Source organism: Mytilus californianus, unplaced genomic scaffold (genome assembly GCF_021869535.1).
Source record: "Mytilus californianus isolate M0D057914Y unplaced genomic scaffold, xbMytCali1.0.p SCAF_9, whole genome shotgun sequence".
Classification (NCBI taxonomy): Eukaryota; Metazoa; Mollusca; class Bivalvia; order Mytilida; family Mytilidae; genus Mytilus; species Mytilus californianus.
In genome coordinates, this window is record NW_026262745.1 from 92,005,744 (window position 1) to 92,017,745 (window position 12,002).

Sequence of the window (12,002 nt, forward strand, 5' to 3'; positions counted from 1 at the left end):
TTTTATAGCTGACTATGTGGTATGGGCTTTGCTCATTGTTGAAGGCCATACGGTGACCTATAGTTGTTAATTTCTGTGTCATTTGGTCTCTTGTGGAGAGTTGTCTCATTGGCAATCATACCACATCTTCTTATTCATTGTTATTATACTTCTTCAGGTTCTTAGTTGAGTAGCTTCAGATGGAAAACTATCACACAGAAAGATCACCAAGATTAAAGGAAAATTTAAGAAAACAAAGTTAACATGATTTTTTTCTTAATACGAACCAAAACAATAAAGACGAATTTTCAGAAAATGATCAAACCTCAAATATAGGTAAACTGTCTGAATTCCACTGTGCTATTCTCTCTTCACTCAGATCCACCACTGTAACTTGGATACTTGGACAATTGTGTGCAATGATTGCACATGTCGGTCCCCCAACATAACCTGCTCCTATACAACAAATCTTTCCGATTGTCATGTCAAGTTTGCTACAATAAAATAATTTCTCCATTGTTAAATTCTCTATACTTTCAGAATCAGGTGAATTGGTGTTGTAAGTTTACAAAAACACACTGAAAATCCTCCAAATTTATATTGGCTAACTATATTAATTATACAGTTGAACTCCTTCTAATATCAAATAAAAGCAAATGACTCCTAATTAAACTGAAGAAGAAAAACACAGCCAATATCTTGCTATCCTACATCCAATTATGTTTTAAATGTTAAAAAAATAATTGTTTTACAAAATCTGTTTTGAACACATGTTGCTTCTCAAAGGTTTTGCATTCTCCTAATGTAAATGTAACATGTGTTAATACATGTATATATACACGTACATCTAAGAAATAAAAATCATTTAAATTTTTATGTTTAAATTCATTCTATGATCATTTACCAATCAAATCTTTCAATAGAAAATGTAACACACGATAAATCCTTTTAATTCTAAAACCAAATAATTAAATAAGGAAATCCTATTTTATGACAGAAGTAAGAGGGTTTACAGTGATCATGTTGATGATTTTACTTAAGTATCTGATGTCAATGGTCAAAATAAGGATTTATTCACTTTATTACATTGTGTAATCATCAGGACCTAGATCTTCAACTCATGTACAAATATATACGTGTAACAATTAAATGAACATGTCCTATCAAGGTTGGATTCATGGGACCATCAGTCACCATCTAAATACCAAACAAAATACATTTATTGTGCCCTGATTAAAAATGTCTGTAACCGTAAGCATGATAAATTAAAAACCTTTCAAGCAATAATTTCTCCATAATTAATGTAGGATTTGTACCTTTCAAGAGGAGTACCCAGACTTCATAATGTTCACAGGTATATATATTAGAACTTTTTGAATATAAAAAAGCCACCATTTGGAGTGATACTATTTAAAAGTATGCATTTATCATCTATTAAGCTCCAGCATCCCCCCCCCCCCAAAAAAAAAAACTGCCTCTGATTAAGCAATACAAACTTCACCAGCATCAATAACTTATCATTGTATGCCACTTAAAATTATTACTGCATTTTCACTTGTTGTAACGAGAAACTAATTTTTTCATATGGCCTATCAAAATTATTTATTATAATTTCATTATAATAACCTCATAAGTAACTACTGTCATAACAATTGCAAGTCATTTTTTTTTTCATATGGCCTATAAATAACATACTGATTTATATCTTCATATGTTCTACATCAGTAAATGCAGAATTTCATTGTACGAATTTTCTGTCATAATCTCTAATTCTCTTCTTTACCTACATTTACTTAATGTTAAAAAATAAAATATTTACCAAAGCTTCATTATTGTTCAGTAAATCCAAACACAAAATGTAATACTCTTATCATGCAAACAGTAAATCTTTAAAATAAACAACAAATATTGTTTTTCATATTTGTAAAAATTGACGTATTTATAATAAATTTCACATGGCAGTCATGAATGAATGATCTTAGATTTAAATGATGACTTAAGTGTTTCGTCATGAAAACCTACTTATATAATTCTGTTAAAGAATTTTTCCCATGATACTTGTCAACGTGGCAAATATAAAAGGGAAAACAGAGAATAAAGTTTAAAATATGTCATAACTATAATTTTGAACATGTATACATGCAAATGAATTACACCTGATGCACTTCTTCTAAGTTTCTATTTTCACATGTTTGACAAGTTGGACACAACGCTACAAAAAGGAATAGATCCCACATGAAATATACTTATGCCTCAAAATCAAATGAGGCTTATTTTTCCAATCATATATTTATGATAAATTTGAAAGAAATTTTTTTTTACTTAAAAGGCTACGTATTCATAAAACCCAGCAACTTTTCCAGAAGATAAATGGCTAAAAACTCTAATTTGTTAGACATTCAGTCTCACTCATAGTTTTTTTTATATAAATATACTTTTGAAGGCCGTACGGTGATTGTTAATTTCTATGACATTTGGTCTCTTGTCATGCTTGTGGAGAGTTGTCTCATTGGCAATCATACCACATCTTCTTATTTTTATATTTATTCTGATAAACTGCTGTAGATATAATGGAACACAGAAGAACTTAGACATTATATAAATAACACATAGCTGAGAGGGTAATAGAGCAGATTGTTACCCCGAGGAAAACATTGTCAACTGAGGTGAAGCACCACCCCAGCTTAAGCAATGGCAAATTCAATCATTTGCTATTTAAAGGGTACAGAGGAACACCACTAATTCATCGCACCATTGCACTCTATGTTAAATTCCTAAATTTCAAGCTCTTTTGTCTTAAGTTAAAATAAAGTGACAGTCATTGCATGTCAAAGCAACACCTTATGGTGTCTTGTATGTACTGGAAAAATCAACATACCTTTAATTGCATCTAAGAGAGTACTGATTCCCAGAACATGGGAAGTACCAAAACAGGTACTTCAGATCTGAGAAACAGGGAAAATACACCCCCCTTTTTAAATTTCATACAATCTTTATAGCATCAAAATTACATTTGAGACCAGATTTAACGATTTTATAACAAATTGAAATCATACCCTTGATGAAAGGATGGTTTAAAATTTTGTGCTCTGGATTGAATGTTGCCATATAAGGCGTGTAGTAAATGAAGTTTCACAATTGCAGTTAAGTTTGTGTGATATAACATGCATGTATAATGGATGCTTTGTTGCGAAAATAACAAACACAAAATCAGCAAGATGTTTCCGCTTATTCTTTTTCAGATAGTTTCTTTTACCTTCACCCTATGACTACATGTATACTGACTGATTTGTCAGATATAAAAAAAGGGTTACGAGCTGGCATCTTTGTATTCACCCTGCAATGCCCTGGTTTGTTTTCGAGGCTGGTTGTATATTGACCAATACTGACAACATCGAATATACCTGATATATATATATATATATATATACCACATTGTACCCGGTCCGATAAGAAAATCCCAAATGTAATAATGTATTTCACTGTATAATATACATCAGAGATCTATACAAGAGTATACTGAATATTCAAGATTCACATAAACAAGATCTAGACCACTTATAAATCTCTGAATGGGTGGAGGGCAAAACTCTTGTTGATGCGTGTAAAGCATGTAAAACACACCTAATCTTACCCTCTAAAATGGCATTTTGCCATCTTTTTGTGGTTTTGTACCATTCATTTATTTTAAGCATGTGAACATGATGTTATATGCTAAGTTGTCTCGTTGGCAATTATACCCCTTATTTTTATACTACCGTAGAAGTTTTATGTTTTACAGGGCAATCGAGCTATCTTTCTTCCAAATAAATTGGTGTCAAACACCTAGTAAATCTACGATTAATACATGGGAAGGTTAAAATTTTCTAAAGCCCTCTCTTATCACAAAGTTAAGTCTGCATATGGCCCGACACATTGATAGAATGGTGCAATAGACTATTTTCACATTTCCGAATTTTGACTCTGGGATTTACAATTTTTCGACAGGTTACCTACTCTGTGGTAGGACATCCTTGTACTCTGTCAAGTACAACTAATAATTTACTAATGTACTGTGTTTATATACATTTCAGGTATCAGTCATCATTTATAACTGATACCTTTCCTGAACATATATCCAGTTATTAGAGCACCTGAAGGTATATGTGCCCACTTTAAATGACATCAACAAAGAAGATCAGACTTTTGTTGTTAATACATTGGTATTCCAGTGCACGATGAATTATATAGACATTAACTGGTCACAGTGATTCTAGAGACTTTTCGTTGGAAAAATTGTGATATGACGTTATGCATTTGGTTTTGTCGTGTCCAAAAGACTAACGTTCTAGAACATTCCTTAAGATTAGTTTTTCTTAAAGACTTGTCTTTATTTGTTTTAAGTTTTCTTCATACCCTAAAATCCTTGTCCCCCGGGGAGGAGATAACTAATGTTGACCCTCATTTAAATTAAGAGCAACCTTAATAAACTGCTTCGCTGAGCGCAGCTAGATACGCCCGCAGAGGTCCAACCCTGAACAGTTGGGGCAAAAATGGACACAATATTCAAGCTTGATTCAGGTCTGAATTTGGATTGTAATTAAATATTTGACATATTATACGGTAGGTTTCTGAATAAATGTAGTCAAAGAACTTGAAATTGGTTATATGAATTGAATTTATAGTCAATTAAAGATTTCTTGCTGTTGTGCAATACTTAGTAAATCTGTTGTCAGACTATAAACAAATAAAGTTCAAATAATTCTCAATGTCATATTAGAAATTTATGAAAATTAAAAGGGAGCTTACGTCAATAGATATAAACAATTCACCAAAGTTTAATGAGAATTGGTGACAGCATTTTTAAGTTATTGTCCGAAAACTGAAAAATCACCCCTTTTTTTAATGAATAAAACCCCATAACTCAGAAATGTAAAATGTAAAATTTATAAAATTCTAAAGGGAGCTTACATCAATACATACAAACAATTCACCAAAGTTTCATAAGAATTGCTGAAAGCATTTTTGAGTTTTTGTCCGAAAACTGGAAAATCCCCCCTTTTTTTATGAATAAAACCCTGTAATCGGAAACGTAAAATCTAAAATTTATAAAAATCGAGAGGGAGCCCATGTCAATAGATATAAACAATTCACCACAATTTCTTGCAAGTTGGTGAAAGCATTCTTGACTTATTGTCCGAAAACTGGAAAATCCCCCTTTTTTTAATGAATAAAACCCCATAACTCAGAAACGTAAAATCTAAATTTTATAAAAAACGAAAGGGAGCTCACGTCAATAGATATAAACAATTCACCAAAGTTTTATGCAAATTGGTTAAAGCATTTTTGAGTTAATGTCCGACATGTTGACGACGGACAGACGGACGGACGGACAGACGGACGGACAACGGTATACCATAATACGTCCCGTAAACGGGCGTATAAAAAGTAAAATAAAGCTTTCAATCGGTACAATTTGGGGAGAATGTTTACTGTCATCCGATTATTTTGTCGTGAATTACATTGCTCTTACTTGACCGAGTACCAGGATGCCCTACCAAAGAGTAAGTCACCTGGTAGTGCAGAAAAAATTTATAACGGAAACATCAAACCACAGGCACTAAAGTCTTTTCACAAATATACCTCTGAATGTATACAAACTTTACCCGTCTATAGGTATATTTTTTAGAGACAAGTGACTGCAAGTGGGTCTATCCGGCTATTGGATTATCTCACCAACAGGCTGTCAGTTTATAGAACTGTCGGACTATAGCAGTATAGGCATGATAGGATTGTGGGATTATAGGACTTTCGGACTAAATAGTGGATTATCAGATTATAGGACTGTCAGATTTTGTCAGACTCTGTTCACAAAAGCTCATTATCTGTGATTCTTCTTTGTCCTTTTGGTATAATTAATAACAATACCTTCTATGGTACAAATGTAAAAATGTATACACAGAGACTGACAGAGTATATATATTTTGAAAAAGTTAGCCAGTGATCGTTAGTTATATGACTAACATACACATGATACAGGTGACAGAGATTGGAAAATTTTCAGGTGAGTGATATCACTTACTATTATTCTTTTCTCTGTGTAGGGGCAGCCCTGATATTCTGACACCCCATTAGTCCAACACCCATATAGTCCGACACCCCAATGGTCCGACACCCCAATAGTCCGACACCCCATTGGTCCGACACCCCAATAGTCCGACGCCTCATTAGTCGGACAAGGGAATATTTCTAAAAAAGTATTTATTTTTACATTTATTAACAAAGCCAAAATAAAAGGTAAGTTCAATATTAAGAGGTCAGAAGGATCTTATCCTTCGTGGGAACAGGTGATGAAAGTTATGAAAATAGGTTGGTATATTAGTGCTAAAGTAGAAGAACTTCATCACCAGCGTAATTAAAAGCACAAACTACTTTGTAAAGTGTTGTCGTATTAATTAGATATCTCAGGATACACTTTTCTCATATACAGGTTAAAGGGGATGCAGTAAGAAAATAAAGGAACCAATCAAGCTTTTTTTATTGCTTACACGATAATATGTGTGAATATGGCTCAAGTGAATAAGACGTGCATATTTTTCTAGTATAACTCAAGTCATAATAAGTAATAAGTGTTAACTAAATTTATAGTTCTAATTTAATTGATTTTTTAGAAAAAGGAGCTAGCACAATTTAACAGTAACACCTTTATTAGAAGAAGAACACCTATTTAGTTTGTCAAATGGGCACCAATATTGAAAAAAAAAGGAAAGGAAAATTAGGACAGAACATTTGTCTTAACGTGTTCTGTCGTAATTTTGCTCTTTTTCAAACAGTTAGTAAACTGGTTCTATGCAATACCCTTCTGTGTTTGGCGTGTTACCCTTAAGGAATCTACTGACTATATGAGTTTACAAAATATGTTTTAGTAAATAGTAATAGTTATAGGGTAAAATAACAATACAATAGAGTTATCATATAAATGATATCATTATTTTCTTCGACATGACAAACGATGAGATTATAAGGTTATTGGAGTTTTGTATAAAATCAGTATGTTTCTTTACTATGAATAATACCAACCACTATGTTATATTTAAATAGCTGCATATATAACAGGAACATGTCTTACTCCTTATAAGTATGAAGTTAAAGAAAGAACTAATATCGATTGATTGTTTGCTTTACTTTCAGTGGCGAATATTTCATGCATGTTTAGGATGAGAACTAATTAGCAACAAATATAATAGGCAAGTCCTGTAATAGGGATCGCCCGTAATGATGGGCAAGGAAATTTGGAATGCTACTGGAAAATGAGGGTATACTGGATAGGGAAAGAATTAGTCTTTCCACAGGTCACATATAGACCCTTCAAAAAGTTTGTATAAGGGTTTTTAAAGTGCAAACAGACCCTCTTTTCACAAGGCATCCGATTTTATGTCCTCATTCTGACCGGACGTGACTGCGAACTCAAACATCCTGCACAGAAAAACAGACGCCCCACTTTGGCAAGGGTTTTACTGTCGGTCGGAAGAAGACCAAGAGATGAACTTATTTCTATACCCCAGTCACCTATGAGGTTAGAAAAAACTTTGTGGAAAATCAAATGATATCAAGCAAAGGTTAATGATTATTTTGGAATTAATTCATCAATGCTAATTCCTTTGAATGTTAATTCGACATGCACAAAGCCAGTAAATGCCTTTCTTGCTATAAACAATATTAATAATTTTACAGAATAGCACGGACAGCCTTACTTTCCAAAACATTTATGATTTTACACAATGTAAAAGTTGCAGGCTATGCATAAGTAATAATCACAAGTCACATATTTGTTATGGTGATATATATACCCATATGCCAAAAAAAATAATTCTACACCAAAAGATAAAAGGTTCTGAAACATAAAAAAGAACAAGAAAAATTTAGTGTAAAACAATATCGTTTTCCATGTCTGAATAGAAGATATGTACATGACTATCTGTTTAGGGTTTCTCTAGCTACCTTGTCCTTTTTCTTTGGCTTTTCGAACAGAATTATTTTCACAAATCATGTTTGCTTATGCTATTCAACCGATTAAAATGTTGACCATTGATCGATTATTTGTTTAGCTGGAAGAACACCAATAAGGTATTATTTTGTTTTTTAAGAGTTTGATTTTTAATGAATATATCCAATAAAAAGCCTATTTATCACTGCTTTCAGAGTACACTCCCAGTCATCAGTCAGAGCTCAGACATAAACAAGTCGTTTTTTGTTATTGACTTGCAGAATTCAAAAGATGAACTTATTATAAAAATGTGTTTTCATTTTCAGACTTTTTTAAGTCAGAAAATGACAGACTTTTTTAGGTCTATTTATGTTTATGAAAACACTTAATTCTAATTGGTGGCCAAAGTGCACCACCTATGACATCATTAACCTGTCTGAGAGTTCACAAGAACCTGAGCTATCTATATTTAATTACCTAACTGAACATTTTTACTTAACATAAGATTATTTTCCTGGTCTTGAAGTTGACCAATTTTGGTAACTTATCGACTTGTAGGAGTCAATATTTGCAACTTTTTAATTCAGGTCAAATATTTCTTACTTACAAAATGTAACACTACTGTAAATTCAGAAATTATTGCGAGGTTTTTATTACAATGTATTAATAGGAATATTGCGACCGGGTGAGTATCGCAATAATAATAACTCGCGTTTTGATATCTGATACATACATCTGTATGCTGATTTTCCTTAAATCGCAATAATTAATCTCGCATTTTTGTCCATTTTTTAAAAATCGCAATAATAAATGCACGCAATTATTTCTGAATTTACAGCAATTGACTTATTTCATTCCATTCAATGGTTCTCTAGAAGAAGTTCAAAATGTAAAAAGTTAACGACGACGACGACGGACGCCAAGTGATGAGAAAAGCTCACTTGGCCCTTCGGCCCAGGTGAGCAAAAAAAACATGTCTATCGATTCAATGAAGTATATAGATTTTCTATTACGTCATGTGTCGGACTATTGGGGTGTTGGACTAATGGGTTGTCCGACTAATATGGTGTTGGACTATTGGGCTGTCGGACAAATAGGGTGTCATACAAATGGGGTGTCGGACTAATGGGGAGTCGGACCGATGGGGTGTCGGAATACACCTTATCGCTAATCCCGCTTGACCCGAGAATCAGTCCCGCTCGAACTTTTGACGTCATACAACAATCACTTTTCCATTGTGGTGTCAGATATTTTCTATTATGACGTCAAAATTTTACTGGAACTTGTGTGATGTCCAGTAATGGCGGACAAATAGCGATAAGGTGTATAGCGGGGCGACCCCGTGTATATACATTTTGTAAAAGTTAGCCAGTAATCGTTCGTTATATGACTAACATACAGGTGACAGAGTTGTCAAGTCACAACTGGAGATTTGAAAATTTTCAGGTGAGTGATATCACTTTCTATTATTTTTTTCTCGTAAGCTTTTTTGTGAAAAGAGCCCTGGGCACCTCTGCTTCGCTTCGATAGGGACGAACAGTGAGCCAGGATTCCTGGCGAACATAAAATGGTTTGACAAATTTATAAAGTCGTATTTAATATATCTTACCCAAAACGACTTCTAAGAGTGCTAAACAGGTAAAAAAGTCGTAAACTACGTTGTCGAGTTGGCGATTCCACAAACCGGAAGTGCCGGAAGTTCAATAAATATCAAAACATTGCAAAATGTCAGGAAAAGGCAAACAACGTGGAGCGGACATAAAACAAGAAGATATTCTACAAGCTGTTGTCATTGCAGATACCTTCAATGTTCGCTTTGCACCAATTACAGAAAAGAAACCCAGAGTAATAATCAAACGTGTATTGCAACTGTCATTTAACTCAATGACAGCATGATGCAACACTTTTTTTTTTTTGCACATGCACATCACAGGGGTTTGTTACAATTTGCCGGGTTTACTATCCATACGAACCCCGAAAAACCACGTGGTTTTTTCCGGGTTCGTATGGATAGTAAACCCGGCAAATTGTAACAAACCCCTGTGTGCACATCAGTCATCAGACTTGTTTTTGTAAAAAATCACCTTTATATATTATCTTTGTCTTCAGGTCAAAACTGCACCATGTTTAGTTCCCTCATTTTAAGAAGTATCCTGATGAGAATTTAATTCAGCGTAATATAAAATCCATGATAATATATGAGATATTTATTATGTAGCTAGGTGTACCCAGAATACTAGTATCAGATCTGTGATTTGCTCGTTTTGCTTATTACAATTAAAAACTACCGTGTATATCTTTCTTAGTGTTTTTTCTCAAGGAGGTTTTGCAGTCATGGTGCTCTGCAGTTTTTTCTTGACGCCCTGCCCTTTTTGTTGGAAAAAATTGGCGCAGTCCCTCTTTTCAGTCGTATTTTATAACACCCTACAGTAATTTAAGATCAGCTCTGTGATTCATCCTATTAAAGTAAGACCATTATGAGTTATTTTTCCCTTTGGGCAAATGTTGGAGGAAATCAAAATTTTAATGGCCGACATTTTATTGAATTTAGAAATTATGTTTGAACATTTATAAATGTATGAAGTACCGAGTACAAATACGGTTCATGATTGAAACTTATAAGGACAACATCAACTTTGTACCTCTACGAATTTAAAATTTAGACAATTTAAAAGGGAACCAGGCGATTGTTTTAGTTATAGTAAACAATCATCTGTTTGTTTATATTTTCATTTTAAGTACAAAATGTATGACCTGTCTGACTTCACATACTTCAACTATTCGGTTGGTCAAAATGTCGAATTGGGTGAGAATTTAAGATGGCTTTCTAATTACTGTTAACTAAATAAAATAAAAAAGTTAAGTCTTTAAAGAGAATAGCTGTTTTAGTTTGATTAGTCATGTTAGTATGAAAAATCAACACCATTTCAATTAAAACAAAAAAAACACAGAACAGCCCAAAAGTCAACATGAAAGTTTTGTACAGTTATATGAGGCAAGGTAATTGTAGCTTTGATTTGGTGTAATCATGATAATCATGTCAGACCCAAAAGGTATTTGTCACTAATTCTTTCATGTGTCTTTTATGCAGCTAAAAAGCAATGCATACATGTACATAAAAATGAGAATGGAAATGGGGAATGTGTCAAAGAGACAACAACCCAAATGTATACTCTTGGTTGGATGATGCAATTCTTGACACTTTTACAACAAATCCTTATAGACAATCAGCCTTAAGCAGTCAGGGATATAACTCTTTAGGGTTATTACAGAAAAATAACATACATTTGTTATTGTGGACTAAAAATCAAAGAACTGTGATAGCATATGTATGTTACATGTTTCAAAGGGACAATATACATCATTAGTTTAGTTAAAATGTATGCAAGTTCTATTGATATTACTATTGTCTTTAAGTATACTAAACTATAGAAAGATATAACAGTTCATAGTTTGCCAATTTTGCATAGTACACCTATCAGTCAGGGGTACTACTTGTACAAGTAATTTTCATTTACTTGAAGAAGTAAATATTAATATACTTGTACAAGTAAATTTGTAGGATTCTTATACAAGTGTATTTTATTTACTTGTATAGGTAAATAATTTTTTGGCTTAGTTATGTCCCTTAGACATTCAGATTTTTTTACTTATACAAGTAAAAAAGTCATCCTATCTTCTTTTCTTGAATTCTTAGGACTTCTTTGCTCTAATAGAATTTTTTAATTGTCTGTCCTTTACAGATGTCTTTACTAATCATTTAAGTGTAATTTCATGGACAATGAAAATCTCATTTGTCTGTTATCTTCAGAACACTGCTCATTTACAAGCCCCCAAGGGGTAATTTTTGAAGGCCTTGCGCAATCAGTTTCTTTGTTGAATTAATGAGATGAAACATTGAACTCTAATCAAAAATTATGAGCTAACCTGAGAAAAATTGTTAAAGGCATGTTTTTACATCTCAAAACTTGAGAATTTTTGTGGGATTTTTTAAAAAAATTACTTATACAAGTAAATTTTTGAGAAAATTAAGCGGAGATTATTCAAACATTATAAT

General features: G+C 32.9%; 2 protein-coding genes across 5 annotated transcripts in view; one reads left to right on the forward strand and one right to left on the reverse strand.

Moving 5' to 3' along the window:
* The window catches only part of LOC127716409 (UDP-glucose 6-dehydrogenase-like), a 36,516-nt gene extending 26,831 nt beyond the window's left edge, over window positions 1-9,685 (reverse strand). Inside the window, exons 1-2 of one of the 3 annotated variants that reach the window (XM_052222609.1) lie at window positions 9,555-9,685; window positions 305-473 (exon numbers count right to left, since the gene is read on the reverse strand). In XM_052222609.1, coding sequence (XP_052078569.1) covers window positions 305-463 — 159 coding nt within the window. In that variant the 5' untranslated portion in view covers window positions 464-473; window positions 9,555-9,685. Of the gene's footprint in view, window positions 1-304; window positions 652-1,798; window positions 1,893-9,554 lie in introns of those variants that run through there. The other 2 variants (XM_052222607.1, XM_052222608.1) reach the window with 2 other exon arrangements.
* Window positions 9,660-12,002, forward strand: part of LOC127716407 (translation initiation factor eIF-2B subunit epsilon-like) — a 46,657-nt gene continuing 44,314 nt past the window's right edge. For both annotated transcript variants that reach the window (XM_052222600.1, XM_052222601.1), the window contains exon 1: window positions 9,660-9,790. In XM_052222600.1, the coding sequence (XP_052078560.1) occupies window positions 9,671-9,790 (120 nt within the window). In that variant the 5' untranslated portion in view covers window positions 9,660-9,670. The remainder of the gene's footprint in view (window positions 9,791-12,002) is intronic.